Source organism: Botryllus schlosseri, chromosome 13 (assembly GCF_051294905.1).
Source record: "Botryllus schlosseri isolate E-star chromosome 13, Bs_hap1, whole genome shotgun sequence".
Lineage (NCBI taxonomy): Eukaryota > Metazoa > Chordata > Ascidiacea > Stolidobranchia > Styelidae > Botryllus > Botryllus schlosseri.
This window is the reverse complement of record NC_137248.1, coordinates 12,606,790-12,631,354: the sequence shown is the minus strand read 5'-3', so window position 1 is coordinate 12,631,354 and position 24,565 is coordinate 12,606,790. Positions and strand designations below refer to the sequence as shown.

General features: G+C 40.9%; 3 protein-coding genes across 5 annotated transcripts in view; 2 read left to right on the top strand and 1 right to left on the bottom strand.

Moving 5' to 3' along the window:
- Positions 1-2,345, top strand: part of LOC145453484 (sushi, von Willebrand factor type A, EGF and pentraxin domain-containing protein 1-like) — a 61,198-nt gene extending 58,853 nt beyond the window's left edge. For both annotated transcript variants that reach the window (XM_080331458.1, XM_080331459.1), the window contains 2 exons: positions 78-241; positions 2,082-2,345. In XM_080331458.1, coding sequence (XP_080187584.1) covers positions 78-241; positions 2,082-2,279 — 362 coding nt within the window. In that variant the 3' untranslated portion in view covers positions 2,280-2,345. The remainder of the gene's footprint in view (positions 1-77; positions 242-2,081) is intronic.
- LOC145453504 (B-cell receptor-associated protein 31-like) overlaps positions 1-24,565 on the top strand; it is a 457,607-nt gene that overhangs the window by 73,726 nt on the left and 359,316 nt on the right. The window lies entirely within an intron of this gene.
- On the bottom strand, positions 9,288-13,944 carry LOC145453514 (uncharacterized). 2 transcript variants are annotated; one of them, XM_080331489.1, is made up of 4 exons: positions 13,707-13,942; positions 11,238-11,336; positions 10,470-10,600; positions 9,288-9,569 (listed from the first exon to the last, which is right to left on the bottom strand). In XM_080331489.1, exons 1-4 carry the CDS (start codon positions 13,839-13,841, stop codon positions 9,548-9,550), a joined length of 387 nt encoding a protein of 128 aa, XP_080187615.1. In that variant the 5' UTR covers positions 13,842-13,942; the 3' UTR covers positions 9,288-9,547. The 2 variants fall into 2 exon arrangements, with proteins under 2 accessions (XP_080187615.1, XP_080187616.1); XM_080331490.1 differs by lacking the exon at positions 10,470-10,600 and having other exon boundaries at positions 13,707-13,944.

The window sequence follows — 24,565 nt, the reverse complement described above, 5'->3', positions numbered from 1 at the left end:
TGTGATTAAGTTTTTCAATACTTTATTTCCATACTATCATTACGTGTCTTTATTATGAGATCCCAACCTATTTTCAGGTTCAGACACTGAAATGGCGCTCGCATACGTACGGGACAACATTTTCGAAAAGTATAACAGAAATTTAGAACCATATCTGTATGTCGTGAAACGAAACGGCCCGGTCACAGATGCTTCAGAAGCCATCGCCCGTGAAATTCACGATATCGGGGACGGAGTGAATGTAAGTAGAATATTTTCGTACTCCGTCGAATCCACTTAATGATAATTACACGTAAAATACGCCCGTCAAGTTAGTCAAATATCCGCTTAATTCAAACACAGGCTCGCAATTCCTTTCGTTAGGTTACGGCATGACTCAATAAACAGTACTTAGCTCGTTTGTTAAGTGATCATGGTGCAACAATGACGACTCATGCAGTTATAAGGCCGTTCCAGCTTTGTATTCGCACAATTCCGCGCAATTTCATCCATCTAGATCAGGAGTGGCTATTCTTTTTGCTATTCACGGCCGTATTTCGATTATTCACGTAGCCTACGGCCGCATTACGAGCTTAGATCGTAATGAACAAATGGACGCCAAATACCCATTTTAATCTGTCCATGTCCATTTGCGGTGAGCTCCCGACTAATCTATTTATAGATTATTGGATTCTTGAATTCGACATGGTGGCGCGAAGCGAGTAAATTTTTACAGATTCACGAATGAATTTCGTCAATAATATTAGTAGTTTCACATATTCCTATCAAAAATTTATCCTTTCTCAGCCCATGTGATCATATTCCCTGGTAGAATTAATGGAGGCTGTCTTTTCGAAAATTTGGAGCAATTAATAAATGATGATGTATCTTCGGATGGGCCAATAGTAATTAATTATAGTCACTTTGGTGCATGTTGTTATTTCTTGACCTCCCATCAGGATTGTCGGTATGGTGGAAAGATATTGAAATCCCCAAACCCTCCAGAAACAAATTTCTGTCATGATGAAGACGCGATTCTAAGTTGGTATTTCTATGTGGGGTGCATCATTTCAATCAGCTGTTCACATCTGTACTGGCATGGTGGCGAGATAGCGTCGTGGTATAATCCACAGCTGCAACACCTATGTCGAGTCGAGACTGACTGAGGTCGAAGATTTCCTACCCAAGTGTTGGAGGTTTGTCTAGGCTACTCTTCGCCATCTCATCCGTGCAAGCGGTGTCTTATAAAAGCCTAGTGGGCCGTGCTACAAGTCGACATCTACGGAATAAAATGACGAAAATTGGCCTGGTGTAAATGACCATAGTAGTCGACAGACACCATGAATACTACAAACAACAACAACATCTGTACTGCGTTGCTCGGATTGCAACGGGCGCTACTAAATTGAAATCGACAAACGAAGTTGCACGGAATCGCGCGCTCTCGGCGCGAAAAAAATTTAAGGTTGATTAAAATCTCTTAAAAATCCGGGAGTCAATTCGTAAATTCAACTTTCAAGTCGACGGCCACCAACGCATACTAATTGAATTACGTGTCCACGGCCGCAGGTTGTCCACCTCTGAACTAGATCCGCCTTGTTTCAATCGCAGGGCTGCAAAGCATTTTGTTCTTTATTCCTGGTGTTTTGTGGCGTGGTTTTATCAAGCAATAATCCAATTTCACGCTTGCGTTGCTTTCGTACTGTGTTTCGAGACTTACTGCAATGTAAGTAATACAGTATTCAGTGTATGTTGAATCGTTCGGTTTAGAAATAATGTGGAAAAGATTATCTAACTTGAAGGTATAACTCTTTTGCGTTTTATGTAATCATTAACAGACCTCTATTCATCAATTATAATAATATTGCAGCAGGTACAATTATTGATATGTAAAATGTTCGAAATATTATATATAAAATGAAATGCGAGTACATTGCCACAGTACGATCACGGTCATAGGTGCTGTTTATGCTATAATGACGAATCGCAACCTAATGACTTGCTGATCCACCGGTGACCGACTCATCTAAGTCGCGGGTAACGCTCGATTGGACGAGCGATGTGTCGATAGCAAGGAGTGTGAGCTACTGCTACATTTTCAGATACTTGCAGTTGGTGTCGGAGAGTACACAGCACGGCCAACAGCTTACGAGGAGCTTACCAAAATAACACGGAACGGTCAGAACGCTTTTATGATCGCTGACAATGACGCACGCGATCCTGCTCAAAGAGCCGACACCATCGCGATTAATTTCAGCTGTAACACAGCTGGTCCAGGCAAGAGCTGTCCACTGAGATAGACAAGAAGATTACTTCATTACTTCTTCAACATGCCAAACCTGTTCGCGTGTCAAAGATGGAACAAGTTACTCTCTTCACAAGAAAATTAAAGAGAAACGCTATTATGTTATATTTCCGAATCCCCAAAAGGAGTTTATTACGTCACCTTATTTTTCCGTCATACGACATCATCGACGAGTTATATTGCCATTTACAAGTATCCAAGCAATATCGAACACTGAAGATGCTAACATTGGCGTGGTTTTCTGGTGTTTAGGCTACACCTGAATATATTATGTCACTTTACAATCACAACTTCGGTGTGCGGTCAGGGGAGACAAGTGAGGCAGTGCCTCACCTGTAGTCAGGGTGACTAATAGATAATTGTGAAACCATCAATGTTTATAACTACTACGATTACTTTTGACTTGTAACAAAAGGTCAATAAAATTCAAAGTCAAAATAAAACATTTGTCAAATTCGTTTATGAAGTCAATTTTATTACAAACTGCACTGTCGTGTTGTGTTAGAACAGGCGTTTTCAAAGTATGCATCTTAAAGGGCATAATGTCGGATCACGATGGCACCAGAACAATCTTCCAATATGTAGACCCTGTGTGATATCTGTTGAATTTATCACAACAAAAAAATCCCCGCTCCGCGCGATTTCCTGTGCATGGTCACTGCTCGGTACATGCAGAAAAGTCGATACTACAGACTAATTTGTTCATGTGAATATGTCGACCTTTGTCTTCGACAAATTGGTTTGAATTCATGATAACATTTGTCAAGCCATGAGTTTCTCTGGAAAACGCCGTGGAAGATCGTTGGGATGCTTTACTGTAGTGGTCTTCAACGGGCGAGTGCGGGACTATGAGACACGGGTATTTCGAGGCCAACTTCCGCCGCACCGGGACACACGAAGACATGAAGTTCTGGCCCGCGCCTGGTTGGGCGAAGTGCGGTGCCAAAGAGATTGATAAACCATTTGATAAAACAGGCCGTCGTTGGTTGGCCGAGACCTACGATGTTGATGCGTCCTGTTGTCAAAATAGTCGGCACCGAATAGTCCGTCTTAGCAATCCGAGTAATACAAATGCAGTACAAATGCGACCCGCAGAGTAAAAAAAATGTACTGCAATTTGAAATGACGTGGGTCACACATATTTCAGAGCTTTGTTGCGTACAACTATTGTCGGCGCGTTGTCTATGCTATACATGCCCGTGAAACGCAACATATTAATATTAAACATGCATTCTTTTTGATGCGTGACGCTTGGGTCGCGCTTGGGTCCAAATTACCCACTGGTAACTTAGTATCAATTATAAACGATTATGTGTGGAATGTGGCTGTGAGTCATTTTGCAACGACGGTGTTTTGTTTGAACTAGCAAACGCGGCGGTTAGTGACTGCAAGTTATAGCGCCTTCGGCCAATATCTAGTACAGCTATCATGCACTGCATGAGCATATAACATACGTAGAGCTCCGACTACACTATTAAACTAGGGTTACCATATTTTTGTGAAGCAAATTCCGGACTATCTTTAGCGCCCACTAGCGGATTTCAAAATGAGGTATAACACATTGAGTGACAATATGAAGTCACACAAGCAAAGCATTGTCAAACGACTGTATACAGGAATAGAAGGTCATGAATTGGGCCCTCTGTAATGTGAGCTCTGGTGATTGCTACTTGCTATGGTGTGCAATAGATTTTTCCACTGGCCGGATAAAACCGTCTGGCAGGCCGTGTTTGGCCTGTAGGGATTGTGTTTGACAGCCCTGCTATACTGTTAGGTCGGTGCGGCTATCTCATTAAGCCCATTTCCATGGCCGTTTGGGTCAGCTTCGAAGCTGACTCGTCAATCCGACCCTCTCGTTTTTGAAAAAGAGAAAAAGGCAGACTTGCTTCAATCCGTCTTGAGCTCAATCCGTTCCGCAGAGTCGCTTGGAGACGGCTTGAACCCTTGAACATTACCGGTACTTGAAAACGAATCCACTGTACAGCAACATACCAACATTTCATGTTCATATTTCACGAAACCGGCACGTATTTCAACTGGGTGAATATGAAAGCTCTATCAGTACATGATACTGCTTTTCTAATATGCACGGGGTCTTATTTATTCAGCGTCACAACTTATGAAGCGAGTACAGCCGACAATATAACTTGCACAACTCACTATCAGAAAGAATATATACACGGTGTATTTGGTCATTCTAGAATTGTGTTGAAGTATTTCTGGATATCTCAACTGCCGTAGCATATTCCCGAGCTGAAGTGCTGTGTATCACTCGAGCTGCGATAAACATGACCATGTAAACTCGATCACTTTGGCAAGCCGTCTCATGACGTCACTCCAAGACGACTTGGCTTCAAGACGACTTGACTATGTAAATGGGCTTATTGTGTGTTTTTATTTTAATCAGGTCCGAAACAACATTTTTTCCGCCCCCTTCCGCCCAAAAAAAGCACTGATATCTAACCCACCATAGGGTTATCGATGTAACTTCTTGCGCAATTACTATATGCATTTGGCTGTGAAATTTTATGAATGAATTCTTCAATATTATTGATTATTCCATCAGGCCACTATAAAATGCACCAGCAGGTTGCACATCCGGTGATTTCCAACTTTTAATAGTCGCGACCTCATTTCAAACTTTAAAATGTTCCGTGGCCCAGCTAAAAACTTGATAAGCTGATTACTAAAATAATTCAACTTGCCCAAACTTACTCCCGGCTTAGGGCGGTGATTACGTCCAACATCATCGCGATCTACAGATAAAGGTAAACGACCCCAAGATTGGGAACCACTATCTGTGACTATAAGCATCCAATCGGCCTTGACCAACTCTAGTACTATACCGTTTGCTTATAATTGCGATTACCATTGGACTTATTTCAGTAAATGATGGTAATTTATATTATTTTGATTGCACTTTTTGGCGAATGTGGTGCCTGGTGCCCATACTAATATTAATATACGTTGCATTACCTCGCGCGCAGCGCGAAGAAGGATTTCGAATATCATAAATCTGCTTGAAAAAAATATTGTTTATGTTGATTTACGAAAATCTTTTGAGCCTACTTCAACCCTTCAAAATTCCGGACATTTAGGCATATTTTAGAAATTCCTCCCGGACGCAGATTTTTCAGTGAAATTCCGGACATGTCCGGGAAATTCCGGACGTATGGCAACCCTATATTAAACAAGCTCACGCCGCTATCTCATATCTTAATCTGAAACTTGACGGAGCGGTAAACATTGCTTCTCAGCGTAGGGGTGTATCCCCAGATTGTCCGATTAGCGCGAGGTTAACAAAACTCATATACGGAATGAGAGAGATAGATAGAGAGAATCTTTATTTTTTAATTCCACAAAATACCTAACAAACGGATGGCAATAATAATGGTATACAAAATATGCATGCACATTGCACGGTATTCGGTATCAAATAGGAATGATCGATATGACCGTGGAAGTCAACTAATCTGATCACACCAGCATCAAACAGGTAGGCTACACTTGTCTCTATACAGTCTGGCTGTAAAAATGATATTTAAATAAGGAGAATAAAAAGCAAAAAGTAAACGATGTTAGCAAATAAAAAAAATGATCAATGAAGCAATATCTGGGCGAGGTGGGACAACAGTGTTGAGATGACGACAAGGAGTGCTCAAGTATAGGTATTTTTTAATCTGTTTTAAGGCAATCCACGGATATGTTGTTGTTCCAAATGAAAGGTCCGAAGTAGTCGATTGATATCTTAGTTAGGTTGATATTGGGTGGGGGTTAAAAGATATTTCACTTTGACGAGGATCTCGTGTAATGGGGATGGACATTTTAGCAGGTATAATAGAGTCATCAAACACAGGGTCCAAAAAACGCAATGTAAACAACATATTCAGCCTGAAGTAACAGGTGTGTTAATAGGCCTCAAACGGTATGCTCTGAACATGAATGCCTGTGGCGAGATAGCATAGTGGCATGTTCCACATCTGCGACAGCAATAGGTTGCGGGTTCCAGTCCGACCGAAGTCAACTCCAGAATCCGTTCCCGAAAGTTGGGGGTTTAGCGATCCATATTACTGCAAATCATATGTATGTCGGTGTAAGAGAGATGGATGCAGCTTCCGGGTACTCAAGTGTTGTATTCCAACAGTAGGCACGCTACAGCTTTACCAGGTATAAGCTGGTTCATTGGTAATGCAGAAACATCGGCTTCTAACAGCAGCAGAAGCAAGGTATATAATATAGACAAGAGTGCAGAATACCTGTTGCACAAAAACGAAGAGGGGACAATACTATAGGTTAGGGTTGCCATATTTTTGTGAAGCAAATTCCGGACACTCTTTAGCGCCCACTAGCGGATTTTAAAATGAGGTGTGACACATTGACCGTCAATATGACGTCACACTAGCAAAGCATTGCCCATCGTCTGTATACACCAAGGGTCGGCAACCTACGGCCCGCGGGCCGGATCCGGCCCGCCAAGTGAAATCGTCCGGCCCGCGACGAAATAATTAGTTACCGCAAGAATACGGCCCGCCGTTTCGTGATGAGTTCCAATCTGCAGTGCAGCACTGCTTGGTAAGAATGCGGCGTTTCTACGATGTAAGTACGCCATAAAACTGATGCGAATATACTGTCGATTAGTAGCCTATCTCGTACTAAAAGTAGGAGATGGAGAATGTATGTAGAGTAGACTATAGACCAGTGCTTATAAAGCGTGTGTATCGCGAAACCATAGGTATACCGTACTTTTTAAGGGGTTGCCACTCTGATAGGGTGCGACATTAAAGGTGCAGTTCCTCTGCTTCAAAAACGCTTGGAACATCTCAGACGCAATGACAAGATCTCAAACTTTCCGTTTCATTTGAGATAACCAGCCCCGGTAGGTTAGTCGTCTGCAGTTTAATTCTCCAGAAGACATTGTACGCCAAGACAACAAACCTGAATAGTGTTTTGGAGACAGTGGGGAAAGCTGATTTTGTCTCACAAACTTGATCACCGACAGTTAGCCTACCCCATATATTACTAGAAGCAGAGAATCAATATGGCGATGTCCTGTATATCTGCCATGTTCGCACATTTAGTCGAGCCGCTATCCTTGCACGAGTGTATGAACTTAAAAACGAAATAGCAACTTTCCTTGAAAATACAAACATCGCCGGATCATAATCTTGTCATCGAAAATGGGTATCTAATCTTGCATTCGTAGTACATTTAACGTCACATCTAACAAATTGAATTTGAAACGTCAGGAGGAAATAACTGAATACATGAGATGTTGAGGCGCATTCGAAACAAAACTGCGACTCTGGGAATGTCAACAGTAAAATGAAAATTATGTTCACTTTCCTATACTGGTGGAGAGTAAACCTCTAGTACCAGCACTATACCTTTGTAACTATACCTTTGTAATTTAATTACTGAATTTCCACCCGCTTTTCCGACATTCGTTCTGTACAAAATAAATTCTGACTACTCAGTACTCGGTTTAATGTGAGCGCTAATACCGTTGCCTGAAAATTTCAAATGGGCCCTTTTAAAATGCGATGCAGTTGAATTGAAAGACAAATTTCATACAAAGAGCATATCGCTGCATGACTTTGACAAAGAGTACGTTCTTGAAATGGGTCTTTATCCCAGCTTGACCAACAATGCAAAAGAAATGGCATCGACTTTTGATAGCACGTACGCATGTGAAAAATAGTTTAAAACAATGGAATTCACAAAGAGCAAGCTAAGATCACGTCTTCTAATGCCCATTTAGATTGTGGTCTGATTGCTGCTTCATCTGACTTGCTATTAGAAGTTGAAATTCTTTCACAAAGCATGCTGCGCCAAGTGTCACATTTATGCTGCGTTGTTGAAGTGTAAATACATGTGTTTTGCCCTTTTTGTGATTTGTATGATTGAGATTGCAGCAATGTAGGGTACTAAACCGACGTGAGCGTTAAATATAGTATCAAGAAAAAATCCGGCCCGCCAAAAAGTTGTGCACTCGGAATTTGGCCCGCGACTAGCAAAAGGTTGCCGACCCCTGGTATACACTATACAGAAATGAAGTGGAACATAATTACATAAGTCATGAATTGGGCCATCTGTAATGTGAGCTCTGGTAATTGCTACTTGCTAGGGCTTGCAATAGATTCCTCCGCGGGCCGGATGATATCATATGGCGGGCCTGTCAGGATTGTGTTTGACAGCCCTGCTATACATTAAGGTCGGTGCGGCTATCTGTTTATGTGTTTTAATCAGGTCCGAAACAACATCTTTTTTCTCTCCCCCCCCTTCGATATATTAGGCTACTGTAAAATGCACCAGAGGTTGCACATCCGGTGATTTCCAACCTTTTACGCTCGCGACCTCATTTTTCACTTGAAAATGTTCCGTGGCAAAGCTCAAGACTTGATAAGCTGATTACTAAAGAAATTGAGCTTGCCCAAACTTACTCACGGCGTAGGAAGCTGATTACGTCCAACATCATCGCGATCTCCAGATAAAGGCGGACGACCCCAAGATTTGGAACCACTGTCTGTGATTGAAGCTTCGAATCGGCCTTAGCCAACTCTAGGAATATACTGTTAGCTTATAATTGCGATTACAATCAGACTTATTTCAGTAAATGATGGTTATTTATATTTATTTTGATTGCATTTTTTGGCGAGGGTGGTGCCTGGAGCCCTTACTAATATCATTATACGATGCATTAACTCGCGCGCGGCGCGAAGAACAATTTTGAATAGCATAAATCTGCTTGAAAATAATATTGTTTAAGTTGATTTACAGAAAATTTTGAGCCTGCTTCAAGCCTTCAAAATTCCGGACATTTAGGCATATTTTAGAAATTCCTCCCGGACGCAGAATTTTCACTGAAATTCCGGACATGTCCGGGAAATTCCGGACGTATGGCAACCCTACTATAGGTGGCTATCTGGCATAATCAATTAATCATTGATCACGTTACAACATAAAGACGTTTTCGCTGCTCGTTCTGCAATGAGACACAATAGAGCAAGATTCTGTAGGTATACGTGTTACCAACTTCCACGTGGCAGCCAGCAAAATAGTAGCATTGCCGAATTGAACAATTCCGCGTTTTCATGTGTCGTAACAATCACACATAAGCAACCTCCTGACCGACATATCACAACATACGGCAGATGACAGTAAAACAGACTAATTTACACATAGCCGTAAAATAGGATAACTTCAAACTCATGTTCCCACGGCAGCGAAACGTTCTTTCTGGTCGTAGAATAGGCGGCTGCAGCTTTAACGTCGATTGCCCAGAGCCCTTCGAATGAAAAATTAAAAGTGAGCGTGGACATTAGGAAAATACTGAAATTAAATATTGTTTGGTGCATCGCAGGTGTTCTGAAAGTTCTTATCCCGAGTTGAAGTTATAAGCAATAGGCTGATCATAATATCGATACGAGTTCTATTGAACCAGTACTTCCCATCGTCTCGTTTACCCCTTACCCACATGTTTCAGCCGAAATTGCACGATATCTAAACAAGATCATCTTCATCGAGCAAGCACCTGTTGACTATCGAATAAGGCGACCCCGCGATACGAAACTTTGGGGCGGATGTGCTCAAACTATTTCGAATGCGGTCAGGTACCGAGATACCGATTGTCTCAAATTTAATAGTCGGTCTACTGTTGTCTAAATAAATATATTGAAAGCAAATAAGTCCTCTCTTGCGTTGTGGCAAGAGGAAACATTGGGCCAATGCAGCATGTTTTTTGCAAAATCGGGTGGCTGCTATAACTAAAATCAATCATCCCATTTCGTTGAGATGCCTTCGAGTTAAATATGCGAACTTCGCATGTTTTTCAGTAAGCCATCGCAATAGCGACTAGAGGCAAAAGCGATTCGGCTGAGAGGCTGTCGCGGGACGCACAAAATTGCTGTTACAGGAATCGTGATATAAGGAAATCGACCTGGTGTGGTATAAACACAATCGTTACCATAAACAACAATAATTCCCATTATTAAGTGAATCTCGAAATTTTCGAAAACCGATAAATAGCTATATATATGTGTGTTATTTTCATATTAATATTATTGGACTCATGCAATATAAAATCAGAGAAGCAATTTGGATTCAATTTGTATAACATACTACCTATTGAACTTTGGGAAATAAAAAGAACTGTGAAAGTGCGAGAAGGTAAATCTAGATAGAGCACCCGATGGCAAAGGGTATCATGAAGGACGCAAACACCAACGCATCCATGATCAAACCAGCAATATTCAAATTCCTTGCAATGAGTCCATCGATTCGTGCCAGCTCTGGGTTGCTGTTTCTTTGGGCTTTGGACTGCCAAAAAATACGGAAGAAAGTCTATGCAATTTCTGTTAGTTAGGTTTGGAACAGACTATTGAAATATTCGAGACAAAATATATACCTGACTTTATTTCTAAAATATATTATCTACAATATTGATGGTAATCAACCATATGTGGCAGTGGCGAGATAGCGCAGTGGTATGATCCGCGGCTGCAACACCGATGGGTGCGGGTTCGAGTCCGTGCTATAAGTCGGCAGTTACGGAAAATACAAAGAATATCGGTCTGGTGTAAATGACCATAGTAGTCGACAAACACCATGAATACCCCATAACAAACAAAACATATGTGGTATGGGTAGAATAACGTATAGGTGGGTGTCCCATTGCTGCCACAATTATACGATTACAATTGGATTCCATATTTCCGGTTTCGAAGACCTTTGCGCCATCTCGCTCCTATTATTCTGATCAGGCGGTATTTCGTCAATCTCAACTCAAATTGACCATTACAACACATTATTCTAATCAATATTTACTCGGTTGAAATGTGCGTCAAACGGCCATTCTCTTGTAAAGCGAGAGTGATAGTTTCTAATACTGTCTGATATTAGTTCCCGTTGTCATTATTATACGACGGTCTTATAGCTCCAATTCAAAGTTACTTACCTTTATAGAATATATAAGAGCTGGAAACCCGTAAAATATATTGACGACCACCATGAAGATTGACCAACACATGTAGTCCCGAACATCAGGGCGTGACAGCTGCAAAAGTACGTGGTTAGGTCGATGCTTCTCAGAAAGCGGTAAACCACACATTGAAAACAGCTAAAGCAGCCGGACACCGAAAGGCATACGCAATTACAATAAAATGATGACAGTGGATGCACGGTAAAGCATCTTATAAAAACATTCCTTCCTTTTTTCCGTCCTTCCTTCCTTCCTTCCTTACAGGTGAGAAATATGCTTTGTCACAATTCAATCCGACTAGCATTCATTGGAATTTATCACACGCCGACATATGGGCTATACAATTCGAATGTCTGTCGAGACGCCGAGACGCCGAGACGCCGAGACGAGTATAATAGTTTCAAAAATTAGATTTGAATATATACCGTCGACTGCGCTTTATGACATGTCCAAGGTTGTGTTTGAAATCAAAGTAAATTTACAGCAGATAATTTGGAACAAGGCGTTTTTATAAAACAGTGGTTCTTATCCCTTGAGGAATAAAAGAAACCCAACAAGCTTCATCTGAGTATTCATTGAACCCTTCGCAGTTGCAGATATAAAACGTGTTTCCATGAATCCTACAAAATATCAGCAGTGTTAATTCTTTATTAAAAATCGGTTTTAATCGAAAGGGACTCTCACAATGAAAATCACAAACTGTTCAGAGCACTGCAGCACCACAAAATTGGTATGAATGATGAAAATTGGAATAATTATCACCTTGCAGTGATCGGAAGGTTTTGAATCCGGCCCGCGACGCATGGAGAGTTTGACACCTCTGATATACACCATAAAAGTACATGTTCAACTTAAGACATTTGAATTTTTGTCTTTGTTGTTTTCGTGGTACCTACTCGTGTATAGCCTAGCATCGACGTAATACATATAGGCCTACGCCAGTGGTTCTTGACCTAGTCTCCAGCGCCACCCAGGGGGCGATTGGGATTTTGAAGGGACGGAAACGCCCAGGGGGTGAAATGGGGGGCGCTGGGTTCAGAGGGCGGTATGGGGTGCGCTGAAGAAAAATAGCCTCGCAGTACATGGTGCAGTCTAGTAAGGACGTATGATTGTATAGTGGAACAATAGTTCCATATACCTGTGAGTTCTCATTTCAAGCTAACATTCGACGAAATCTGTCAAATCACATTTTTTAATACGCTCATCGCGAAATATCCACCGACCATGTTTCCTTGAAGTCAGTGGTTTATTTTAATAAAGATAAAAGGAATTTGACGTACTTTTGGATTGCCAATTCCACGTTATAACACTCCCGTCACGCTAGCTACTCAAAGTCGTTTCGACGCCTTCCTATCTTTTCATTGTACGGCAGTTTTGTGGTGCTTTGAAACGATGAAAATAATAATAAACTGATACTCCGATAGCTCGGGTTATTTTCCTCAAAATGTTTTGAACTAGGTATTGTATCCCGCAGCGCATTGCGTGAAGAAATCGAAAAAGCACGGTAGGCTACTGCACAACTTTTGAGAGTGATGTTTTGAAACTTTGTGGCCAAAATGATAAACTGAATGTACTTGTATTTGAGAGCTACAAAATTAAATCGTCAGAATATTTCTTCATAGTATCATGAAGGATGATACTGCTTAGTGTTCTTACCCCAATTCATGTCAAAGTTAATAGTTTGGTGCAGTAATAAATTTAATTTAAGCAAAATTTCTACCACATTCTCAGTTGATTTAGCATTCACACAAGTCATTAAAACAGAACCCAATACAATTAACTTTCGTGTATTGCCAATAGCAGAGGAGAATTAGGGATGTGTGCATCGATCTCGAACCAAATGCTATGAGCCCGTAGGCCTTACCCGATGTTTGTTATAACAACAGTCTGGATTTGATGCCCGAAAATAGCACAAGACCGTTAATTAGTCGAGTATTCTAATAGTGAATTCTCGAACCGAAAACGTACTTCGGTCACTTACCCATTGTTTTACTACAGTCCGTAAAATAGGGGGCGCCAGACCCAGGCAATCTTTGAAAGGGAGCGCTGGTGAAAACAGGTTAAGAACCACTGGCTTGCACGAAAGGCAGATGCCACTGGACAACCAGGGTGCAAAAATTGTAACGCTTTCTATAAGTCTTTCCCCAGCACGCCATGCTAGCCCGAAAATTGCTGAGCGCCAAGCGGGGAGAAGCCCTGATCTGGTTTTACTGAACGAGTATTGGGTCATCCTCAGCCAGTGATTGAACCCACGGCCTACCGATCAAGAAACTCCACCATCACACCACCTTGACTCGACAATTTTGTGAACACGGCCCAAGTATGGTAGATAATTGAATAGTCGCAACCACTCTTAAACAAATGGGATGTCGGTCAACAACATGCATTGAACGGTTTGCAGGCGGGTCAAGATGCTTTTTAGTTGATAAACTTTTTTCCTCTCACCATTACTGCGTTGACGCCACTATTGTGATATTCTGCTCGGGTAACTGTGACTGACTGCACTGCTGATGACGGGTTCTTGTATAATGTTGCTTGATCACATCCCGGGTCGACTTGAGATTCGTGGTGTGAGGCCATCTTCAATTATTTTATTCATAAAATTGAAATCAGTCGCGTCCACAATTTAACACATTGAGTATCTAAAGAAATAGATCATAGGTGTATCGATTAGGTAAACCTATGAAATAGGCCTATATTTCTCAACGTGAAATATGAGGAATTGTTTCGTAAAAAATAACTTAATTAACCAGTCTTATTGCGCCTCAGCGAATCAACCCTATGCCTACTGCACACCGACCATTTACGTGTCAAGTCAACTACCACTTACACCAATTTCTCGGGCGCTTAGAACATTGAGACTCGACTGGACCTGCTTTGTAAAAAAGCGAGTGAAAATGGAATGCAATTTCCGCCCGACCTATAAGCCATATAATAGTTTTACCCTGCAAATAACATATTCTTTTGCTTGACACGCCACTTTTCTAACATTATTGGTATTATTCACAACATCGACGCTTCGTCTATTGCAATTCAACGATCGTCACAGTTTCCTGTCACATGATCAGATGGAGGCCGTGTCTATAGAATTGTGCATATCCATCACTTCTTGTTTACCAAATAAGTTGCGGACGTATTGAGACGCTGTGCTTTCATTGTCGATATCAGGGCCTGGTATGGTATGGAATGGGATAAAATATGTCCATACTCTATACCAGGGGCGGGCAACTTCTCTATCCGACGGGCCGGATAGGGGAACATGAACATGAGGCGGGCCGGATTCCTGATTTTTTATGAGTTTAGGGGAACCCTACCCTGCACTATACCCTTTGTACATTCAATTCAGAGACGCACACATTCCTGCAGTTGCGAACTATATCTGGATTGGGCAATCGATTTACGGGCGACCCCAAATCGGTGATATGAATGTGATAAAAAGTCAGATGATATTCGGAGAAGAGTCGCGCGGAGCGCGAAAAATTTTTGCATAAATGAATGAATTTGATCAATGATATTTGTGTATGAGCAAGTGGTTTCTTCAAAAATTTACAGCACATAATTATAATTTTAAACATTGATCATGGCATAAGAATATAAATTCATGAGCTTATTGCAGATTATTGACTTCGGACAGGTTAATTATTTTTAATTACTCTGTTGAAAACTCCTGCAACCCCACGGCCTCGGGCTATTCTGGTGTATATATGATATTGTATTCTTATTATCAAGACCGGTACGTAGAGACACCAAATCGCGCAAAGCGCGCGAACATTTTTTAGTTTGAATCCATCTGCCAGACAATATTCCACTATTTATAGATATTACGAATATGCTCGAAAAATTTGGGAATGGCATGGCCCCATTCGCCCCTGGCTCTTCAATGCGGTGAACATCAGTTGTATTTGAACGTCGCTTTGTCTTGCTACTGTTCATGCTCGAAAAAATGTTTGCGCCAAAAGGCCTGTAGACGGCGACACGGGCCTGATCATCACGTAAGACCGCAAACTGTCGGCGGGCCGCACAAAATCCCGTCGCGGGCCGAATCTGGCCTGCGGGCCGTAAGTTGCCCGCCCCTGCTCTATACCCTACTCACTGTTCCATACCATACTTACTATTTTTCATAGCATAGCAACATTCTTCCATCTCATATTTGATACTTTCTCCACACTTTCGCAGCTCCCAAACCTCTCAGATATTATTATATTTTTGATGTGTGGAAACTTTCCGGCATTTATATTCTAATTATGTTGCATAAAATTTATCATTTAAACAGCCCTAATGCGCCAATTTTTTGCCGGATTTCTTTGCATCAGCGACGTTGGGGGAGGAAGTGGCGTGGTGTGCTAAGCGACACCGTTGCTGGTTTGAGTCTCGGTGCTGCCAGGCGTGTCGGAGGTTTATCTAGGCTCCTCATCGGCGAACCCGCTGTAAACACAGCATCCTATTTTTTTTTTTGAAGTTCAGAGAAAGAGTTAACCGAGCGCCGAAATCGACAGCAGAGACCCGAAACGGATCTTGAGAAAGCCGTCGCAATATTTTGATATGTGAATATAGACCTGCGAGAGAACGATTTGCTGAGGCTATCCAACGATTTGACAAATTGAAAGTTGAATCATTTGCATGGTTCTGGTGACTGTGGAAGTATTGAAAAAAACTACATACCCTACTTTGAAATTTTCATGCCATACCACACTTGGATGTATACATATTCCGTACCGAAATTTCGTTCCATACCCCGGTCGAGATACACAATTTTCTTTCGCTTTGATATATTCTTGGAAAATGGAATAATAAATATTCCGTCGCGTGATGCATGAAGTCGTCATCTATCTATTGAGTCTGGTTACGACATTATGGTAAAAAATTTCGTGACTGAAATTAGTTTTTAAATATTGTGGAGTGGCATGAAGAAACGGCCCACACTAGTCTAGGGGTCGTTGCTCAATGACAGCTTCACAATATATGCGTGACGCCATCGTAGAAATGGTTTGCTAAACAATGATTTTCCTGCCAATGATGCAGACAGTCTCATCACGTCTTCAGGTAAATTGCTTTTAATGGAGTCGAGACAAAAAACTTTGTAACAACCTCAGGAGTCGGAGTGCGAAACACATATACTGTCTGGATTCGGAGTGGGGGCTTCGGGAAATGCTCAGATTCCGAGTCCCACTCCAAAAACTTTCGAGTCGAATCATATTATCTCAAATCATCACGGGGATGTCCGATTTGAAGTAAAATATTTGACATTTTCAAGGTGCATGCTCTTATATTTAGTATTGATTTTGTATACTGCCAGCGCAATACATAGAGTGGCCCGCAATTGGAATGCAATATATTTCAACCAAAGATGTTATGATGAAAAAAATTGTAATAGGCTACATGAAAAAGGTTCACAGTGCCGAACCTACCAAGGTTCGTTTGTGAACGTGAACCTCTAAATTTCTAAGGTTCACACACAAAGCGCGAACGTGAATCTCACGTTCATACCATCCCTACTCTACAGCCATAATTTTGAGGCTGATGCAGATCGAGAAACCATAGCCCTTGCACTAGTATTTGTGATCTTAACTGTTACGATAGCCAAATTGTTCAAACAAAACAAAAAACAAAATGCATTGGCCCACAGTCCCTTTCAATGAGCGTGACTCTCGCATTAGACGCTGGTATACAGTGGATATGATTCTGAAGTCTGCAGATCAACTTCAGAAAATGATTTTGGAGTAGCTTTTGTTTAAATATTTTTACTTGAAATTAATTGCGTGAGAGAGAGAGACAGAGAAAGGGAGATGATATTCGTTTTCACCTGCACAATCGAGATACGATACGACCGTGGTCACTTAGTCCACACCTACATTTTTAATACTCCGTGCTATACGTCGATGCTGAGCGCCTGGCACAGTATTCTTCAAGCTTTTTTAATCTACCGACACCTGGAAAACTGAAAAAGTATCAGCGCACTCTGACTCGCGCTCCACACCTATCGTACGAACGTTTTTCTGCAGATATTACATTTATTATTAAGAAGGATGAAGCTGGCGTATTTGTCATCACCCTTATTATATTGGGCTTGAGATTTGATGTGTGGATTTGGTTTCTGCTGCGAGTGAGAAACGTTATCACAGCAGTGAAAGCACGTTCTATCAAATGTGAGCGAAAAAGGGCAATGAGGAAAAATTTAACCCAGCTGCAGGGAGATTACTTCTATTTGATTCAATTGTGTATCCACAACGAATGATAGGGGATATCGAGCTTTGGTGTGAACGCAACATTTTTCTACAATGTAATATTCAGCTCCTCAATAATTTCACTCTTGGAAACTGCACAGAATGGATTGATTACTCAGTAAGGCATCTTTGATTCAGTGGCTCGCAACCAGGGCGAATTCCCCCATAGAACGAATTTTGAATTTTTGAGGGGGGAGGGATCTGGCTATAGGGTTGTAGCGGAAAACACACGGGGTTCATAAGGTATTTCGATTTTTATAGTAGAACTGTTTACTGTGAAACTAGTTCTTTACAATGCTGGTATGTTTCTTTTGGCAGATCTTTAGCTAGATGTATGTTTAAATACTTTCCGTAGAAATGCCATGCCCTGATAAAATGAGGCTAGCGACACAATTACGTTGGGCCCGTGACAGCCGTTCGACCAGATTGCTACTAAATAGAGAAAAGTCATGCCCAATTCAGTACAAGGCCGCTGCTGAAAATGTTTACCTTTTTTAAGTCAACATCTGATCTAACGTGAAAAACATACCAAATTCATCAATTCAAATCAAGGACATCCCAATCAAACTTGGTGAATTATTTTTCATCAGCAGCTACCCGGTAAGAAAACGGTATAATTTAGGCAATTGTGGCCGCAAAGAAAAGTGACGAGCCAATTTGTTTTGATTTAGTTACGTTCTAAAAAACAATACACCTAACTCAGGGGAGGACAACCCGTAGCCCGCGGGCCAAACATGGCCGCGTGAGGATTTTTGAGTATCCCGCGAGATAATTCCCGAAATTAGTGATAATATCAAAGAATATATTGCCCAGGTCCATTTATTGTGAGCTTGCAAGGCCAACAAAAAACTCGATTAGCCTGACCGCGAAATTTGGGATGTTGATGACTAAAATATCAGCCAGAGGCCAGCCACATATTTTGTAAATCTTCGTATATGACCATGAAGTAGACTATTTAGTGGTAGATTTATATTTTTCTCAGCCCAATTCATTGTCATTCAATTTCTTGTTTTAGTACAACCCCTCCTGAAAATTGGGAAATAAAAATACGCACAATTTACTGAACTGAGTCTGACTATATTCGCAATTATGAGAGAACGTGTCGTCCAACATCCGACTTCGCGTCTGCACTGGCAGAAAGAGGGTCGGCGATGAAAGCTTTGCACAAAATGATACATGATGCAAGCATCGTCGCCGAAATTTTAGATTTTCGAATAATCCTGTTTTTGCCAAATGAGGCCATCCCTATACGGAGACGACCCGGAATATATGTAAGAGAAAGTAGTATTGACCAAATTAATTCAGTAACTTGGAAATACTTTCGCGCATCGCGCGGTTAATTCATGGTTGTGCTGCTCGCGCGGACTTTTCATGGCAAAATAGTTATCAATTTTGATGCGTTGTCTTGTTTTCATCGTTCTCTGATGCAGTTCGCTTCTATCGGACGGCTAAAAAAGGTCATCAACATTCAAGTGACCCACGCAATGGTTGGCAAATTTCATGTGACCTTCGGCCGGAAAGGTTGTCCGCCCCTGACCTAACTAGTGTTAATTAATTGATACGGAAGTAGCCCGCAGTACTTTACCGAAGTGTAATGCGGTCCGCATTCGACATACTTTGGGCATATCTAAATATTTTGGGCATGTATATATATATTGCTCAGTCAACAAATGACTGTGCGTTAAAAAGCGCATTTAATTAGTTACCGGGCTATTTTTTTAGGAGTAGTTTTTTCCCAAATATCGGCCAAAGGGGTCCAGGAGACGAACGAGATTGGGACCACTGCTCGAATTGAAATACATCCGGAAATCAAATAACCATATCATTGTGCAGTTTTTCGCGATGATGCTGTGTGCTCCTACGTTGTAATCATATATGCGATCGGGATCGGTATAAAGTTCAGGCAAGCATGAGAATTTAAAAAGTTCGCGTCTCGTTAATTCTCGCTGATCTATCACGGTCCCGGGCTTAGAACGGAATCCAGACAATGCCATTTTCACCTTGATCATATTTCATCATTACCAAAAGCGGATATATTATATTCACTAAATTTGGAGAATATGTCCGTCAAGTATAAGCGACGTCTTTTCTCCCAGCCAGAACGCCATGCCCAAGGTCAGGGTCGCAGAAATATGAAATTCCAAGATTGTTTGAAACTGAGTAAAAACGCGGAATGCATGTTTCCCTGAAAAAGCCATCAAACCTCGCTGAGCGGCAACATGCGTTCAAATGCATAGTAGTTCTTTGCTAACCACGGTTTCTGGGATGGGATGGGATTATGCCGACTGCTGGACAGGATCAAGATTGTCAAGTAACAATTGACTTTTCCGATACAGCTGCTTGAATAGACCGACGGTGGATCGACCATAAATGGCGTTGACTGAATCGATTATGCATTTTACTTCATATTTTGCTGTTTTATTGGTCTATCGTTTAAATTTAAACAGTACGCAGCAGTTGCCCTCTAAACCTACCATTTTGCCCAACGCCCCCTACCGCCTAATTTATTGCCAGCGCCCTCCAGTCGCCGACTTTGGGAATCGCTGGCCTAGCATGACATCCGTGGTTGCCAGTTTTCGGTTTTTTGGTCTGACCCGGCCGGGGCTCGAGCCCACGACCTTACCGATCAAGAAGCCGGACGCATCATATTTACGTCATCTCGACTATTTGCGACCTCAGCACTTCGCAGACTTGCTTTCGCTTTCAAAATTGTTGTTCCGTGCGTGGCGATGCTAAATTGCGCTTTCGTGCATGACATTATGGGAAGTCTACAGCCTGTGTTCAGTCAAGATATCTTCAAGGGTACGGTCGACAATTATTACAATGTCAATAAAACTCCAACTCTGTACTTCACAGCTTTGGCAATGTGTCCACCCACAGCATATAAATATGCTATGCCACCACAAGAACTGAATAAGGAATTTATTGATAACGGCGGAAGGTGAAAACCTTTTTGCTGTCACTAATGGTTGAATTAATATAGATAAAGATGCGAGATCTCAAAATAGATTTGATTCCATTCATAGCATATAACAGGAGTCGAGAAGCTATGGCTCTTTGAGTATATGGTATGACTCTTTTCCAAATGTTAATTTCCGTACTCAATTTATCAATATTGCTGCAACTTGAAAGTAAATATTCACCACGGCCATAATTATTATTCTTGTGACATCATAAACAAGAGGTATTTGAGAGGTCAATACAAAGGCTTAGTCAGTGATGGGGGCTCGGAACCCCCTTTTCAAAATCCTTAACTTTAAGTTGCTGTCGCGCCGGCGACCAATATCACTCGCGAATTCGGTGCATCCGTCCAGACATGGGGTGATTACTTTATGAATGTAATCGATTGCGATTACGATTACTTCTGAATGACGCGATTACGATTACGATTACGATTACAGCTAAATCAGGAAGTAGTCGATTACGATTACGATTACATTGGAAAAGTCATCACGATTACTCACGATTACATTTATTTTGCATCTTGGAAAAAGTTATATTGAGAGACACTATATGGATTGCGCTGAAAAGGCCTAATGAGATAACAAATTTCCTTTAAAAAATATGCGTCATTTGCTTGATAAGTCATAATGTACCCATTGGCAATTTTCATAGAGGAAGATTTATCGCACCCAACGATTTTCATTCTTGCCAGGTCCATGACTGACGCACTCCAAATTTCCAATAGGGTGGGGCGAGCTCGAAGGGGTCTCAAAAGTATTACGTAAACCAACATAAATTACAGAGTATTTTCGAGAGATTTAAATAACTTGAAAATTCTATCTAGATAAGCATGATTTTGAAATGCATACGTCTCCCCCTAAAAAAATGCATACTTACATAAATTATGTCTGCTTTTTTTGCTGAGGTATGGTATAGGGTTGCATTTAAAACAAATGATTGTTTAAAACACTTTGTTGAAAACATGTTTTAAACAGTGGCCTTTTAAAAAAGAATTATGTTTTTTCAAGTTGTAAAATTATGCCATAATTGTGTAAATGCTTTCCAAAAACATGTTTTATGAGCTTACGGACAATTACCACCCGATTTAGACGACGTACATTTGATATGGGATGGTTGGAACCGCTCAAAATAATCGGTTCAACAGTTATAGTACAGATATTTTGTCATAGGAGCTATATTCACCCTATATTTTCAATTGTCAATGTCAATCCACATTCGTGACGTCATGACTTTAAAAAAAAAAAAAAAAAAAAGCATGTTTTAAACAGGGGCTTTGTTTTAAACAAGTTTGCTTTAAATTGATTTTTGTGTTAAATGCAACCCTAATTTATAATAATAGGCATTTAGGTTCCAGTCAATACCGTGCCACGACACACCAAAAGACATATGAAGTTTCGACCAACACGCGACTTCACGAAGTGTGCTACTAAAAAAAAACATTGGCCGAAACTCATAGGACATGTGTCCATTGTCAATAGCAGCGCTAAGGCTGGCGTGACTAATAGTCTGGTCCTTACAACCTGACCTGACATGACAATTTGTGTGTGCGTCTCACGAAAATTTTTCTTTTAATCTACTACGTTGGGGATACAACAATATCTTTTGATTATATAACAGACCGGGGGTCACGAATTAACAACATGCACTTAAGTAATTATTACAAGATACCAGATGTTATAATTACGTTCCTCAGCTCTAAAGGTAAATCGGACCATCGGGGCAAAGAGAGGATTAGAAATTAATATTAATATAATGCAACTATCAATATTATTAACGAAATTCAGTCTTCAACTTGAAAATATCACCCTATGGGGGCCAAAGACTGGGGGAAGAAATACTATTTTGCTCCGGATTCTAGCTACAGCCCGCGCTACCATGATATATAAGGCTACGGCAGCAGGTCCCAATGATGAGTAAAGAATTGTGAAATAATGATTAGCGCCCGTTTCAAGTAGAGTCATATAAGAATAAGATGAAGAGAACATAAAATTCTTCCTTCAACTTAATACAGATAATGTACTGCAAGCTGTTACGAGAAACGGCAAAAACGGATCGGTTATTATATGTATCAGCAGCTGTTGATTTTTAAGGATAGGTTGTGGCAACCGCAATGCTTTATTTGACGAGTACAAAATTTCAAATCTTTGTCCAGTGTACGTAGTCCACGTACTATAAATAGACCAACTGCTCGTCAAGCAGCAGCGGTCAAACTGCGTTTAACTAAGCATAGGCAAACATCAATACCTGAAAACTATTTTAAACTGACCAGAGTGGTGATTAATTATCCTGCTGCGAGGTGCTGGCGTGTGAAACGTGTTGATAACCTGATATACAGCACGGCGGATGTTCTTACAATCACGTTAACGTACATCGAATATCTATTTACTGTGGTCTGTGGATACTACTTATGCAATGACTAGCAAAGCTAATAGGCTACTTCTAACGTAATAATGAGCAATGGCATTTGAAAATGAGACGTTTGTGCTATCACGAACCTGATATAATATGTCTTTCTCGTTCACGAATGTTCAGTTTATGTCAGTCCTTGTACGAATAAAAAGTAATCGTTCTTTCACAAGAAATCGATTAGATATGGGAAGTAGTCGATTACGATTACGATTACGATTACTTCGGATTTTTTTCGAATGTAATCGATTGCGATTACGATTACTTGAAAACGCTGTAATCGTCGTAATCGATTACGATTACTAATCGTGACCCCATGTCTGCACCCGTCTTGAAATCTCGGATTGTACGATCCGCTGATTGAGAGAATAGCAGACATGGCGACGCCATTATGACAAAAATACAGATTGTCTTCCTGATCTACGTCGAGAAATGAACAGCCATGGAAGTGACATTGACAATTACAAATTTAAATTGCAAACAATGCCATAGCTATCCACGTTCTTCAGCTTTGTAGTAATACTGTCAGAACGTAGGCTTGTAGCTTGTAGGTTTGGCACGTAGGTGCTTTTACCTGTGCATTTTTACATATCTTTTCGGGCTTTATTTTCGAACGATAAATACCCAGATTTCTTGATTTTGGGAGAAAAACCGTTCAAAATCTAGTCATTCTTGAACAATCGTAAAAAATACCAATAATAATCCTTGAAGGTTTTTTAATCTAAATTCACTCATCCTGACGACAAGTGAGGCATTGCCTCAGTTGCCTCTCCTGTAGGGTTGCCATGCGTCCGGAGTTTCCCGGACATGTCCGGAATTTCACTGAAGAATCTGCGTCCGGGAGGAATTTCAAAAATATTCCGAAATGTCCGGAATTTTGAAAGCTTGAAGTAGGCTTAAAATTTTTTCGTAAATAAACATAAACAATATTATTTTTAAGCAGATTTATGCTGTTCAAAATTCTTTCTTCGCGCATCGCCTGAGTTAATGCAACGTATATTGATATCAGTATGGACACCAGGTACCGCCCTCGCCAAATTAGCAATGAAAATAAATATAAATAACCATCATATACTGAAATAAGTCTGATTGTAATCGCAATTATAAGCTAACGGTATATTATTAGAGTTGGTTAAGGCCGATTGGATGCTTCTGTCACAGACAGTGGTTCCGAATCTCGAGGTCGTTTTCCTTTATCTGGGGATCGCGATGATGTTGGACGTATAATCAGTTTCCTATGCCGTCAGTGTGGGCAAGCTTTTTAGTAATCAGCTTATCCAGTTTGGAGCTGGGCCACGGAACATTTTGAAGTTGGAAATGAGGTCGCGACCATAAAAAGTTGGAAATCGCCGGATGTGCTAACTGCTGGTGCATTTTATAGTAGGCCTAGCCTGATATATGGAAAAATCAATAATATTGACAGAAGTCATTCAGCCAAATGCATTTTGTAAGTGCCCAAGAAGTTACATCGACTACCCTATGGTGGGCCCAAGATCAGTTTGTTTGTTTGTTTGTTTTATTACATCATTGGCGCTTATCGCACATATGGTTATTTGCGCCCAGCACATGAATTGCATTAACACAATGTCTTTAGCGTTCTTGCTTCGTCTTTCTGGTCATTAGCTGCCATCTTTCCAGAGTTCGGCTCTCTCTTCTTCTGGGCTTTTCAAGGCGCTGTATATACAGCGAGATCGGCGATGAGGAGCCCAG

Excerpts from the sequence above, each read along its gene's own strand:
- LOC145453514 (XM_080331489.1), bottom strand. The coding sequence starts at position 13,841 with ATGGCCTCACACCACGAATCTCAAGTCGACCCGGGATGTGATCAAGCA. Across the intron at positions 10,601-11,237 it reads CTCTTATATATTCTATAAAG|TCCAAAGCCCAAAGAAACAG; the intron begins GTAAGTAACTTT and ends ATTTTTTGGCAG. Across the intron at positions 9,570-10,469 it reads ATGATACCCTTTGCCATCGG|GGCTCTGGGCAATCGACGTT; the intron begins GTGCTCTATCTA and ends TTTCATTCGAAG.